General features: G+C 50.2%; 1 protein-coding gene across 1 annotated transcript; it reads right to left on the minus strand.

Annotated features, from left to right (window-relative positions):
- Positions 1–948: 948 nt before the first annotated feature.
- LOC310851178 (E3 ubiquitin-protein ligase MARCHF5-like) lies at positions 949–14,931 on the minus strand. Its single transcript, XM_083753403.1, has 6 exons — positions 14,806–14,931; positions 11,375–11,576; positions 4,967–5,097; positions 4,123–4,306; positions 3,122–3,291; positions 949–1,444 (listed from the first exon to the last, which is right to left on the minus strand). Exons 1-6 carry the CDS (start codon positions 14,842–14,844, stop codon positions 1,274–1,276), a joined length of 897 nt encoding a protein of 298 aa, XP_083609529.1. The 5' UTR covers positions 14,845–14,931; the 3' UTR covers positions 949–1,273.
- Between the last annotated feature and the right edge of the window lie 308 nt (positions 14,932–15,239).

Here is a 15,239-nt window from a genome sequence, read left to right on the forward strand (position 1 = left end):
CCACCCCTCGCTTAGCCTCCACTTCCTTTTATTACTAGCAGCCTGGGGGAGTTGCCAGTCAGCTTCCGCCTCCTTAGCCTCTGGACTCGTCCCCCCTTGCCCCAGCCTGGCAAGCAAGAGCCCAAGCCGTTTCCCACTTGCCTTCTAGGCATGGCCCTGCCGCTCCCCCCACAAAACCTGCTATTTTGTGCTTAATCGGGGAAAATGTCAAACTGGAGAAAATGCAGCAGCGCTTGCTCCAATTCAGCAGTGGGCATTGTCCTTTGAGGATGGGCTGGGCATTGTAACTGCCAACTCCAGGTTCTGTGCATCAATCATTCTAGGCTGAGAGGCAGCACTTGCTAGCCCAGGGTCTGATCCTGAAATACTTTTTAGCTTGGCACCAATAAAAACTTGCTTCCCTCCAAGGCCTAGAAGGGCTTGTGCAGGAGGGCCCTTCAGAGCAGATTTGGGGGTGCACAGGGGGAGGAGAGGAAGAGGGAGTCCCCCTGCGCCAGCAGAGCTGCATGTGTGGAGTATTGGACAGACATTCTGGATGACAACTCTCATGAGGGCTGATGGAGCTGGGACTGGGCCAAGTTGGCTGTACTGGGGGTGGGGAGGAGAGAGGATTTCATAATCAGAGAGTTGCATTTCCAAAAAGACCTGAGCTGCACCATCTCTTTGCACCCCTGGCAGGAGACTGGCTAGCCTTTTCCCCATACCAAGCTGCCTCAGGACGGGGGTCGGGAGAAGCTGCAGCCTTCCAGATGCTGCTGGACCCCTATGTCCCGCCGCCCTGACCCACTGGCTGTGCCAGCTGAGTCCGAGGGGGGTTGTAGCCCTGTAGCACCAGGAGGACACTGGGTTGGGGAAGGCTGGGATAAGAAACAAGCAAACCTCTGCATTGTTCTTCAGTAAACCAAGTGAAGCAGCAGTAGCAATTCTCCATGGTCACAAAGAGGACACTTACAGCTTGACTCCTTTATTTAACTCCTGGTTTACAAAGAGATCAGAGCACAGCCCTGTGCAAGGGGAGCAACCAGGCAGAAGAGAGTCAAAGAGCCAGACTGCCGATAAACCACCAGCTTAAGAAGAAGCAGACTTTGCCCAGTCCGGCCTAAATGGAGCACCTCGCCCTCTCCGCAAACCACAGCAGCAAAGCCCAGAGTGCTTCCTCTTGGGAGCGGAGTCGACTGGCCTAAAATCCATCCCAGAGAGGAATCCAGTTTCTTTTGAGGAGCTTTGGAGCGGTGTGTGTGTCTCTTGAGCGTGCATGGGTGCCTTTCCTGCCCTAGCTGAGCCCTGCTTCACTGCCGCTGTCCTCATCCAGCTGAGTGGAGTTCCTTTCCATGTCCCCTTTCTCCACAAAGTTGAGGATGCGCCGGTTGGCTTGGATCAGGTACTGCTGCTGGCGAAAGTAGACCTTCAGGGCTCCCTTCAGGGCCACAAAAGCAATGCCCCCCTGGCAGGGAAACAGAGAAAAGGAGGGGCAGGTGAAGTTAAGAGCCTCAAACCACCTCTTTTGCCTTCTGAGCATTGGAGAGGCAGGTCCCTGTGAAGCACCACTCGGTATGGAGGGAGGAGAGAGCAGTTCCCTCCAGCCCCTTCCTGAGAGGAGTCTGATTGACAGAGGGAAGCAGCCAGATCATCATTATCGGCTCCAGTCCAGGATTTCCTTTTCCTTCACAACATTTAGACACGGCTCTTCGGCCAGAAGACTCCAAGGTTAAAGCAATCAGTTAAAACAAAACAGCCCTTTCCCCACAGGCTTACAATCTAAAAGGCACAGCACAAAAGAAAAAAGGGCCAGGGAGGGAAGAAGAAAAAAGAAAACATGGGGGCCAATTCTTAAAGTAAAATTGTGGTTCTTATAATGACCAGCTTGAATGGAAAGAGTTCCGAGGTGGAAGGTGCCAGGTGCATCTGGTCTTCCATGCTGAGAGGGTGCAATGAGCCCCCTTGCCCATCTCTGCCATGGAGGCAGCCTACCAGGTGAGAGCCTACCAGGTGGAAGCCTAGGATCGAGCACTTTCAGTGGCGCTATAGGAAGGAGCCCTCTCTCCCACTGAGGCAGCAGAAGCATCACCTGAGGGGGATACCAGAGGGGACTGGCCTTCTGTAACAGCCAACATGGTGCCCTCCCAGTGCTGTGAGACTCCAGCTCCCACCAGCCCCATCCCCATGGCCAGTGGTTGGGGATGATAGGAGCTGGTGTCTCTCCAAAAATATCTGGGGGACGCAAGTTGGTGACTCCTGGCTTAAGACAAAAGGGATCTACAGGCTTCCTCCAGGTTCTGCAGTATGGAGGCCTCCCCCTGCCCCCTCAGACTGAAAACAACTGTGCTAACATATGTTTTCAAGCCACCTAAAAAAAGAGGGAAGACCTAAATGATGGAGAGGCAGGATATAAATCCAGAAAGAAAAGTGGAAATGTGGAGCTCCCTCTATCGAGTCAGACCATTATTGTTACTTATTAAATTTATATACCACCCTCCATCCGAAGATCACAGTATAAAAACACATGGATAACATAATAATAAACAAAGCAATAACCTCCCACAGTTTAAAACACTGTATATCGTTCAAGTGGCCAAAGGCCTGGGAGAAGAGGCATGTTCTTGCCTGGTGCTGAAAGATATGCAATGAAAGTGCCAGGCAAGCCTCCTTGGCGAGAGCATCCCACAAACAGGTCCATCGGTCCATCTGGCCCAGCACCTTGGCGGCTGCATGCCTTCCTGATGGACTGAACTGCAACTTTCACCAGCCTCAACCAGCACAGCCATATGGCGCCAGGCTGGTAGGAGTTGAAGTCCAAAACTTCTGGAGGGCACCAGGTTGGAGAAGCTGAGTCTCATCCAATGGGCATCATCTCCAAGAAAGGTCCTTCCCAGCCTGGCTGTTTGAGATCCTTTTACCCAGAGGTGCCAGTGCACCAAACCTTCTGCATATGAACTATGTGCTGTGCCAGCTCACCCGAGGGCTGTCCCAGCCTTGCCACCATGGCTAGCAGCATTAGGGTGCTGTGGCAGGGATGCTACGTCAAACCAAGAATGGGAGTGATCCCTTCAAATACTTGAATTCTGACCCAAGTATTGCACCCAGTTCACTCCAGAGTTCCTTCCCCAGTCTCTCCACTCACCAGGATGGTACGCTGGAGGCTGGAGTTCACCCTGCGGAAGGTGACTCTGCCAACTAGGTTGGCAATGGTGGGGAAGACCAGGGCCCCGCACAGCGTGCGCGAGATGGAGAGGTGGTCACTCTGGTAGCGCGACTCGGCGAGAGGGATGTGCAAAACAGGGCGGCTGATCCCTGAGGATGCAAGAGAGATTAGGAAAAACATGGTGAGAGCTAAAAATCTGTTTAATAAAAATAAGAACAGCTGCAGAATAAAAAAATGCAAACATGAATATTTAGCATGATTTGGACAGACAGCAAACCTTGCTTGGTGCAAATTTGTTGCTGTTGTTGATTACTATTATTCTGCACAATGGAGGAACATGCCTTGCCTCTGCCCTTCCTTCCACTGCATCCTGGCCACATGCACATGGATTAGAGGGATCAGTTCATGCTGCAGCTCATGGCAATTGCAGTTACTTGTTGTGTGTGCTGCTGTTGCCAAGCAGAATAGTCCATAACTCCAGATGCCATTCAACTCCCACTGGCAAAGCTATGTATACAGGTGGGCTCTTGGCTTACAAAAAGGACAAGGAATGGGGGATCTGCTTTTTTGCCCTGCTGCCCCAGATGCAGAGCTGTGCTCTGCCCAGTAACTAGTCCGGAAGTAGGATGGCTGTGAGAAATCCATATTCCTGTGAATTCCATGAATAGTTCAGCTTTGTCCAACCTGGTGCCCTCCCACTGCTTCTGACTACAATTCCCACCAGCTGGCTGAGGCCAATGGGAATTGTAGTCAAAAACAGTGGGAGGGCAGCGGCACCAAGTTAGACAAAGCTGTCCTAGGGTGCTGCCAATTGCCACTGTTTTGTAGGAGGGATTCATCCGCATACCATAAATTTTGGTTGGCCCACCTTTCCTTCCAAATGCAGAGTCCAGGGGAAGCCTGCCTCATGCTGGTCTCCCGGCCCATCAACTTCAGGCCAAAGCCCAGGCCAGGAGGAGTGAGCGGAGGGTGGCACTCACCTGGCACCAAGGCCTGCAGGGCTTGGAGCTTGCTGGAGTATTTCCGCCACACCCGCAGCACGTAGTCTTCCCAGCGGATCATCTTGCCCAGCACCAGCATGACAGGGATGGTGGGGAGCCCCATGAGCAAGAAAAGGGGGTCTGCCCGCTCCATCACATCCAGGCCCTTTTTATGACCAACAACCTGCCAAAGGAGAAGAGACTGATCAGCAATGCAGTGGGGCGAGCCGGGTGGTTTTTGCCTTCATCAGCGAGGAGAATAAAACTCCATTCCCATAACCCAAATGGTCTGATTCTTACTGGATAGCTTCAGATTCCTAGCACAGCACCGTCTGAAGTACTATGATATCACATTAAAGTCATTGCTTCCCCCAAAGAATTCTGGAAGTTTTAGTTTGTTAAGGGTGCTGAGAGTTGTTAAGGCGCACACCCACACCCACACCCCCCCCACACAATTTCTCTCACAGAGCTCCAAAGTGGACAGAGTTACATGTGAAGAGGAACTGACTGTTTAACCATGCTGGGAATGTTAGCTCTGGGAACAGGGGTCTCCTAACAACTCTTAACAACTGACAGTTCCCAGAATTCTTTGCAGGAAACCATGATTGTTTAAGGTGGTATCATAGTGTGAATGCACCCCCTTTTTATCCCACTGATTAATCAGTCATAACCTTTGTCAATTCTGATTAAACCGTGCAGCCTCATTAAGCTTTCTTGCATATGATTTTATTTCACAAATTTTCTCCACTGCTCGATTATAATAAAATTTCCAAGTGACTTTCAAAGCTACTGACTGAGCTGAAGGCCATCTGATTCATTCTTTCCCTGCACCCCTTTGCTTTACCTGCATGACAGTGACAGCTCCATACGTCACAGCTGACCAGTAGAGTGTCCCCACGACAATGCCAGCTGCAGCGAAGGGGCTCACTTTGGATAAAATTCGGTCCACTTGTTGCAAGAAATACACCAAGGGTCCTACAAAGGAAGGACAGCAGAAACTCAGTGTTGCAGGCACTCAGCTTGGGCTCTCAACAGCCACCAGGATCATGGCCTAGGCATTCAGGCCCCTTCAGAGGTGTCGCATCCCTCAGCCACTGAGATTCCATTGAAAGAGGGGTGTGAAATCCCAAGTCCTCTCACAAGTGAGAAGGAAAAGGGAACAGGAAGGGGTCTATCCGCTTCCTTGGTATTCTGGCCCCTTCTGCTCCTGGCTTCTCAAAGTTCCTGCCAATGAGCCCGAATGAGTTGGGTAACCAACAAATGGTAAGTGATTGTTTCTTTTTATTTTTTTTCTTAAAATCTAACTTACTTTATTAAAACTAGCTCATAACATATTAGACTACTTTAGGTTTCTGCTATACATTTTAAGCACTATGATACTACTTAAAACGGTCATAGGTAAAGATAAAGGTAAAGGGACCCCTGACCATTAGGTCCAGTCGTGACCAACTCTGGGGTTGCGGCGCTCATCTCACTTCATTGGCCGAGGGAGCCGGCGTACAGCTTCCGGGTCATGTGGCCAGCATGACTAAGCCGCTTCTGGCAAACCAGAGCAGTGCATGGAAACGCCATTTACCTTCCCGCTGGAACGGTACCTATTTATCTACTTGCACTTTGATGTGCTTTCGAACTGCTAGGTTGGCAGGAGCAGGGACCGAGCAACGGGAGCTCACCCTGATTCGAACTGCCAACCTTCTGATTGGCAAGTCCTAGGCTCTGTGGTTTAACCCACAGCGCCACCTGTGTCCCTTAAACAGTCATAGCTTCCCCCAAATAATTTTGGGAGCTGTAGTTTGTTAAGGGTGCTGAGAGTTGTCCTAATCAATCCCTCTTCATTAGGAACTCTGGGAATTGTAGCTCTGTGAGGGGAATAAGAAACACCTAACAACTATTGGCACCCTTAACTACAGCTCCCAGAATTCTCTGGGCAAAGCCATGACGGTTTAAAGTGGTATCATAGTGCTTTCCATGTATGCTATGGATGAGGCCTCATCATAAAATGCCTGTCTGTGACAGGGGGTGTGCTCCCAATTGTTCCTTTGCAGCCATGGCTTTGCTTTCGGCACCGCTTGAATTTGGCACATCGTGTTGCTTTTGGAAAGGGCTGGATACACCCATTAGTGATGGGGAGCTCTTGAGTGCATCAGATCCCTTCAGAAAACACTGCAACAGGGAAAGGTGCTAAATTCAAACAGGCCTGAATCTGGCACTTCTTGCAGATGTGCCTTTTGTCAGTTTACATTTCTTAGTACAGAAAGTATTGTGTGTATGATGTGTAGAGATCTTTCCTAAATAATTCAAGAGGGTTCTGGAAGTTTCTCTGTGTGAAAGAAACAAGCAGGAGGTTAGTTACAGATAGATAGCCGTGTTGGTCTGCCATAGTCAAAACAAAAAAAATTCCTTCCAGCAGCACCTTAAAGACCAACTAAGTCAGTTCTTGGTATGAGCTTTCGTGTGCATGCACACTTCTTCAGATACAGGAGGAGGAGGAGGAGCAGGAGGTTAATGATGTTTGGGCTATTCCTTCAGGGAAGCTGAGTACAACTGGCCTAAACTGGTTCTGTTATCTTTTCTGTCAAGGTCATGCTGACTATAATAAGAGACCGGAAGGAACCTGGGCTTCACTTTCTCTTTCCATCTCTTTTCCTTCTGCTGTGATGTTCTGTGCAGTGTGCTTAGTGTTAAGGTTTAGACTTATTATAAGTTCTTGTAAGTTTAAGTTAAGTCTGCTGCAACTGGATTTCTTATGGACAGTGCCAATCCTGAATGTATTGGATTTGTGACCATTATGCTCACTTGCCTTCAGTAGCAGCAAAGCTCTGCTGGATGAAATGAAATTGCCTCTGGTCTATTCTTTTGGAATCCTGCAACATGTTAAAGTTTTTACTCTGCTAACCCTATCTTAAAGATTCTGCTCTGGATCACTACTGAGTACAATACATGACACCATTACCTGTCCTGCAACTGATGCCACACAATGTGGGTGTGATTTGTGCAAACCAACCAACTGGGTCCATTGGGGAAGTCTGGCAGGGGTCTCATTTGGCTGATCCATTGGCTGTTCCCCACTGCTGGTCTATGGGACCAAGCAAGCTGTTTTATTTCTTGGAAGTGTTGGGATGCAATTCAGCTTGCATTAATGCTGACCACATTTGCATGGGGAGAAAGTATCCTCCAAGCTTCTTAAACTTTCTCACTGTCCTCTGCACCTGTGCTGGCCTTCCTTCTGAGGTTAGACTGATTCTTAGGGTTGCTGACCTAACTTCAAGCTTCCTCTCCCGCTTCCTTCTGGAGCAGAAAAGGAGAGGGGACAACCTCCTACTGTCTCTCTGCTGCAGAGATCAAGGGGCAAGGACGGCTCCTTTGGATTCACAACTAGCTAGAATAGGAGCTCTTTCCTATCCAATACGTTTCCCCTATAATTCTATACGCTTTCTCATTTGCCACATTTAGAAGTCTCACTCTGATTGCTTTACCAGCCAAGGGTGCTCATGCGACAAGTATTCAGAAGTGGCCTGCTTCCAAGCTGTGTGCTAACTCTCCAAAGCAGCCCAACGTTATTAAACTATGACTCTGCTCCTGCATCTTGATCTCGTTTTGGCTTTTAATGACACTGACCATGTTATCCTCCTGGACCGGCCCCAGGGAATTTTGTGCTGCCGTGGTTTTGGTCCCGCCTCCTGGACTGAGTCCAGAGAGTGGTGTTAGGGGAATGCTTCTCAGTCCCCTGGTGGCTACGTCACAGGGCACCATCTCATCTCCAGTGCCATTTAATATCTATAGGAAGGTGCTGGGAGTGGTCATCAGGAGTTTTGGGATAAGACACCATGAGTATGCTGAGGATGCTCAGCTCAATTTCTCCATAGCATCTGAACTGGGAGAGGCCAAGCAGTCCCTGGCCTGGACACAGGGGTGAGATGGAGGAGGAAAAACATGCTGAGCTTGAATCCTGCCAAGACAAAGGTACTGTGGTTGGTTGGTTGGTTGGCTGGCACCCATGTCTGAGAATTGGGGCAGTTCCCTATCCTGGAGGGGCTGCACTTCCTCTGAAGGAGCAGGTTCACAGTCTGGGGGTGCTTCTGGGTCCAACTTTGTCCCTGGAACCCAAAGTAGCCTCAGGTGCTAGTAGCACCTTTTACCAGCTGCGACAGGTATGGCAGCTTTGACTGTTCCAGGATCAGGAAGGCTCGGTCAGTCATTCATGCAGTGGTTAATTTAAGGTTGGATTGCCGCCATGCGCTCTGCGTGGTGTTACAGGTGCCGTAGGATGCCTGTTCTGCATTTGTAAGAAACTGATCAGTTAGTGTGGCAGCACCCACACTCTGGAACTCCCTAATAAAATTACTGAAATTGTTATTCTTATTATTTGGAGGGCACCAGCTTGGCAAAGGCCCACCAACATTGCCTGTAAGTTTCCCTTGGGCAGGTGGCTGGCTGGGGTGGGAGATCAGAGTGCTGAAGCACATGGACTTTGGATCTGATCCAGCCAAGCAGCCCTTAGCTCAGGGATGGGGAACCTGGAGCCCTCCAGTCACTGGACCCCACCTCCAACAGCCCCAGCCCACATGGGGAGCCGGGGTGCCCTCCTGCTTCATTCACGTCCAGCATTATTCTCTCTCTCATGCTTAAGGCTGGTCTCCAACAAATTCTGCAAATTCCTCCCCAAAAGTAACACAACATTGTTTTTTCATTTTCCAGGCAATGATACTACTTAGAAGATAAGTGGCTCGTTTTTGTGTAATGGTGGCTTGTATTCTAGTACAATTTTAGAAAAGGTGTGTGTGTGCATTTGCGCAGGGAAGGGGAAGCCAAAGCAGAGCCACACAGAGATGCTGGGACCAGGGAGACCAGGGCTCAGGAGCTGCAACCCTTAACCAGTCCTGCCACCCTCTCTCAGCCTAACCTACCTCACAGGGTTGTTCTGAGGATAAAATGGAGAGCTCCTTGGAGGAAAGGTGGAATATAAATGTAATGATCAAGAACATGATTTGAAGGAACTGCTTCTGCTATGGGTAGGAGAGGGATCTCTAAATATTTTGCATACCCCCATCCGTAAAGAAGACTGTGTGTGCCTAAGTGCATGGCAAGGAAGTTGCCATTGACCACCACTGCATTGCTCCCTTTTTGACAGCAGCAATCGGCTGCCAGAGGAAGGGTGAGCAAAAAGCCAGTCTGCCAGAGTTTTACTCATGCTCCCAGCTTGGACTTGGAAACAGGTGAGACTTCTTTCTCCCAGGACCTCCAAGACCACCCCTACCCAGGAAGTCTGCAGAAGGGGCCTGGATGCTCACCAACCAAAGACCTTCCTTTATTAGCTTAAGACAGCTCAAGACAGAGCTGTTCCACCAGGCCTTTGGTCAGGGCGCAGCCTGACTTCCTCTTCTGGCAATCTGCACAGAATTTTGCTTAATGGTTGCCATCAATTTGATTTAATTAATTTTTATAATGATAAGTTTTTAGAATGTTGGTTTATTTGAATGTTGTTAGCTGCCCTGAGCCCAGCTTCGGCTGGGGAGGGCAGGATATAAATAAAATTTATTAATAATAATAATAAAATTTTTATTTATACCCTGCTCTCCCCAGCCAAGACCGGGCTCAGGGCGGCTAACAACCAATAATAAAAACAAATTGATTAAAATACAATTTAAAAAGATTAAAATAGAACATTAAAACATTAGGATGCAGCCTCTTCACAGGAGGAGAAAGGAAATAGAAAGAGGGGGAGGGAATCAAACTGATTCTAAGCCAAAGGCCAGGTGGAACAACTCTGTCTTACAGGCCCTGCGGAAAGAAATCAGATCCCGCAGGGCCCTGCTCCACCAGGCCGGAGCCAGTGTTGAAAAGGCCCTGGCTCTGGTTGAGGCTAATCTAACTTCCTTAGGGCCTGGGACCTCTAGGGTGTTGCTATATGTGGACCTTAAGGTCCTCCGTGGGGCATACCAGGAGAGGCGGTCCCAAAGGTACGAGGGTCTTAGGCCATGAAGGGCTGTAAAGGTCAAAACCAGCATCTTAAATCTGACCCTGTACTCCACCAAGAGCCAGTGCAGCTGGAAAAGCACTGGGTGAATATGCTCCCATGGCAGAGACCCTGTGAGGAGCCTCGCTGCAGCATTCTGCACCCGCTGGAGTTTCTGGGACAGCTTCAAGGGCAGCCCCGCATAGAGCAAATTACAGTAGTCAAGCCTGGAGGTGACTGTCGCATGGATCACTGTGGTCAGGTCAGGTCAGGAAAGGTAAGGGACCAACTGCTTGATGCGGCGAAGGCGGAAAAATGTCGGCTGTTGTTGTAATCTGTGCCTATTACGCCCAAGATCCCAGGAACACAGGAAGTAGCAAGGCCAAGCTGATGGCCAAACTAAATGCCAGAATGTATGTATTTGGCAGTACAACAAGGACTTCCATCACTGGGCTCAATAACTGGATGTGCACCTTTGGATCAGGACCCTGCTGACACTCCAGGAAGGCTGTAGGAACAGCTACACAACTGCTATGTTGCTGCCTGGCTGTTTTGTTGTTGGCATCCATCTCTCTCAAAAGAAAATGAAAGGTGCTACCAGAGGCAAAGTCAACCATTGTAGCATCACAGCGCCTGCTGTGGCTGAAGACGACAAGACCCCTTCTTGGCCTTGCTGATGTGGTCCAAAGGAAAGCAGAGCAATCCATTTGGCCTCAAAGATTTGAGACCCATTGGCTCCCCTCACCTGGGTTAGCCAGCCAGTGGAAGCCATTCCTGGGGTGTGGCTGCTGTTGCCTGCTAGGAGCCACAGGTGAGAGCTGATGGCAGGGTGGGGACCAAGGGTGGGCAAACTACCGTATTTTTTGCTCTATAAGACTCACTTTTTCCCTTCTAAAAAGTAAGGGGAAATGTGTGTGCGTCTTATGGAGCGAATGCAGGCTGCGCAGCTATCCCAGAAGCCGGAACAGCAAGAGGGATTGCTACTTTCACTGCGCAGTGATCCCTCTTGCTGTTCTGGCTTCTGAGATTCAGAATATTTTTTTTCCTTGTTTTCCTCCTCCAAAAACTAGGTGCGTCTTGTGGTCTGGTGCGTCTTATAGAGTGAAAAATACAGTACTTCAGAAAGAGTACTGTGTGTCCCCTAGCCCAGTGGAAATCCTTGGCTGGACAGCTCACCTGCTGCTTAAACACACCTTGCCTTGAACCTGGCTTTGCTGGGCAGTTCCACAACTTTGCTAGGGTCTCAATCTAGCCACACCAGGGAATGGGGCTAGCCAGGCCACCCCTACAACTCACCTAGTTTGGGGAAGACAATGCGATACTCCGTTCCACACTGTGGGCAGCTCACACTGCCTGTGCTGTTGCCTTTCTGCTTCTCATCCAGCCACCGCTGGAGGCAGGCCTGGTGGATCCATTTGGTGGAGCCTTTGCAGCGGCAGGGGCAGACCCACTCAGCTGAGCGGTCATCGCTCTCTGTGCCAAAACAGACCCAGCAGTGCCGGGGGGGGGGGGGGGGAGAGAGCATAGCTGTCACTTGTTCCACCAGTTTGAAGGTACATAAGAAGCTGGGCAAGGTAAGATTTTAAACTCCCTAAATCATAAGATTGATATGTGATAGGATTGAGGTAGTATGGAAGGAGGATAAAATTATAAAGGAATTAAATAATTTTAAAAAGTTGAAATCTGTGTCACAAGTAAATGAGAGTTGAAAGATGAAGGTTGTCTTTGCAAGAGTACCATGAGAGCATGTAAGCAAGAGATTGTTATAACTGTTGTAGCCACAGAGATAAGAAAGTTGCAATGCCCCATGGTTAAACCAGTAGAAGCCAGTCTTGCCATATATTGATGTAACTGCCGCCATTGCTTGTGTGTAAATCAGTGGCTCTGAAAGGGTGTGGCAGGTTTGGCAAGTGTGGCAGGAAGATTCAAGAACAAAGAAAATTTAAACATTTCAGAATAGTATAGGATACTATTAGTGCAACGTAGTGCGCGCGCGCGCGCACACACACACACACACACACACACACACACAGAGTGGTACTTCGGGTTACATACGCTTCCAGTTACATCCACTTCAGGTTACAGACTCCGCTAACCCAGAAATAATACCTTGGGTTAAGAACTTTGCTTCAGGATGAGAACAGAAATCGCGCGGCGGCAGCAGGAGGCCCCATTAGCTAAAGTGGTTCTTCAGGTTAAGAACAGTTTCAGGTTAAGAACAGACCTCCAGAACAAATTAAGTACATAACCAGAGGTACCACTGTAAATGAATATGGGTAGGTATGAGAGCAAGAGCATCAAACAACTCTCACCTATCATTCAGTTTCTATACATACTTAAGGTACATTTGTAAGAGGCTTGCTTATAATTCTACTTTGGGAATGATTTGTGCTCTTATGTAGCTGCACTATTTTATAATTTCTGGATCATACAGTATTATAAAGTGGATGTCTTCTATGTTATAAATCAAGCACTGCCATGAGTTGCTTCCCCCCCCCCCCCAATATATTTCTTATCAATAAAAGAATTGGTGCAGTGTGAGCGTGTTTTTATTCTGAAAGTCTGGCCCAGAGAAAAGAGCTTGAGAACCACTGGAATACAGGGTAGGCCAGGCTGTGTTTTCCAGGCTCAACCTTCCCCCGACTTTTATTTCCCTGGGAGAAGTGGGTGGGCCGGGCCGGGGCTGCCTATCAGTAGTGGACAGGCACCATCCATACCACAAGCACATGGGCACAGACATGCCCTCTCCGTGCACAGCCCACAACCCACATTCTTCCTCCTTGGGTAGTTTGGGGACAGGGCTCAGCCACACAGAAACACCCAGTTTCCACTGCAGAGCTGTTTTCCAGGGCTCAGCTGAGCAGCTTGAGAGCAGGACACAGGATGAAGAAAGGTGAGCATCAAGAAGAAATGGCCAGGGCCTGGGAAGAGGCCAGGGGGTCAGATCAGGAGACGCATTGGGACCCATCCCTGCTCTAAAAGGAAAGCCATGGGAAGACAAAAGGGACTTCCCAGAGTCCAGCAGGTACTTGGGCTACAGGATGCTTTTCACATCGTTCAGGAATGTCTCCCTCTGACCACAGCCTGGGCAGGAGCCTGTGGTCCCTCTTGGTTCCCCAGTGGTTTCCAAGACTATACCATCAGCCACGGTAATCCTTCTGCACTAGCGCTGAATACAGGTCCTGAGACATGCCTGAGGCACAGGTGTAGTGCAGGTTGGCACACCCAGCGTGTCCCAGTTACAGCACACAGAGTTTTAGTGTGTAAAGTGCTTTGATAAGGCTTCTAGCGGCCCTGTAATATAATACTGCAGATGAAAGCATGAAAGATGAAAGAACAGGAGCAAATATAGGAGTACGCAAGATCTAAATGTGGGACTTCCTGATTTGTGGCTCCTTGTTCTCAGTCACCTTGACATGATAGCTCACAAGACTCGTTCCCCACAGCTTGGCCATCAACCCCACGATCCTATGCATTTCTGCTCCGACATACCTGGGATTTCCTCCAGCCCAGGTATGTTTATAGCAGGGATGGGGAAACGGTAGGCCTCAAGATGTTGCTGGACTACAACTCCCATCATCCATGGCAACATCTGTATAATAAAGGGTTACAGCTGAAGGGTTGTATGCAATGCTAGTTCATCTTGGACCCACTGAAATCAGTGGATTCACGGCCATTGGTTGCAATGTGTTTACTCGGAGCAGAACTCACAATGGAGACAACCCTTATCGATCTGGATTTCTGCTGCTTTTCCTGAGTGAGACTGGGGGACGTCAGACATCTTTTATATAAGAGGTGCTCAACTGACAACATTTTCTGGGATGGGAAGCTTGCTTTAGACTCACCCTGATGTCTTCCCTCAGCACCAGGCAGCTGAAGGGCATTTCAGTTCATTTCATTTCACCAATTTAGATTTAACATAGGATTGCTTTGATGTGGCTCTTACACCCTACTGTTTAATTACTCTAGTCTTTTATTTATTCTGTTTCTTTTCATTTATTTTATTTTATTTTATTGTAAGCCACTTTTGGTATCTATCAGAGGGCAGCATTACCTTTTATTAATATAAATACAGACAATCAAGCCGGTTTTTCTAAATGTGTGGAAAACCGGCTAGAGAGAGGCTAACCGGTTTCCCTAAAAGAGCCTTCCCCAACCTGGCGCCCTCCAGATGTTTTGGACTACAACACTCATGCGGTGGCAGTTGGGAGAAAAACTTGGGAAAGGCTGTCCTACGATTTGCTCTAGAGACGCTCATTCTGTCTTTCCGGACAAAAAAGCGCTGCGAGGCTTTAAAGAAAATTGGGAGTTTGAATTTCAGTTTCAGCCGAGGCAAGAAGAGCGAGCCCTTTCCGCCCAAGAAGCGCCCGCGGGCGGGGCGTCGCGGCTGCCGGGGGCCGAAGCCCACGGAAGGGGCCCTTGGAGCAGCCCCTCTCTCGGCCGAGCCGGCTTCCCGGGGCTGCGGCGAAGCGAAGGCGGAGGAGGAGGAGAGAGCAAGGCCCCTTTCGGCTCTCGGGAAACGAAACCCGAAGCAGCCGCCGAGCCTCTTGGGGCTTCGGAAGCCGCAGCCCGCCGGCGCCGCCACCTTCGCGCCCGAAGGCAAGAGAGGCTGGACATCCAAGATGCCCCCCAACACCCAGGGGCTGAGGCGGGGGCGGGGGGGAGAAGGGGCGGCCATCGGCACGAGCCCCCCGCCCCCCCCGGCCTGGCGCGCCCAGCCCAGCCTACCTCTCCGAGGCTTCCCCGGGGGCCGCCGCGTCTGCCATCGCCCGCCGTCAGCCCGGAGATGCGGCCCTCGGCCCGCGCGGCGAGGCCTGGCCCGGCTTCCCGCTCCTGCTGGCCTCCGCCTCTGGCCGCAGCAGCTCGGCCGCGCCCGGCTCTTCTCCGCTCGCCAGGAGGAGCTTCACCTGCCGGAAGGCCGCCTCGCCGCTCGCAGGAGCAACCCGAGACGCGCCCAAGGCCGGCTGGGACTCGCTCCCCGGGGAGGGAATGGGGCGAGGATCGCAGCCCAGGGATCGCGCTGCTCCTTCGAGTTTCTCTAGGAAAGTCCCCGCTCGGCCTTGGCACTCCAGGGGTTTACCTTGGCGAGGATAGCCCAAGCCTCCTCCTGGAAGGCTTAAAACTGGGCCACGGGGCATAGTACTTCCCCATTGTGCTTTCT

This window comes from Podarcis gaigeae, assembly GCF_964106915.1.
Source record: "Podarcis gaigeae genome assembly, chromosome: 8".
In the NCBI taxonomy this organism is placed as follows: Eukaryota; Metazoa; Chordata; class Lepidosauria; order Squamata; family Lacertidae; genus Podarcis; species Podarcis gaigeae.

Coding starts and splice junctions, on each gene's coding strand:
- LOC310851178 (XM_083753403.1), bottom strand. CDS start 14,844: ATGGCAGACGCGGCGGCCCCCGGGGAAGCCTCGGAGAGG. Junction 11,577..14,805: donor CCGGGGAAGCCTCGGAGAGG/TAGGCTGGGCTG, acceptor CCCCCCCCCCGG/CACTGCTGGGTCTGTTTTGG. Junction 5,098..11,374: donor CATTGTCTTCCCCAAACTAG/GTGAGTTGTAGG, acceptor CTTCCTTTGTAG/GACCCTTGGTGTATTTCTTG.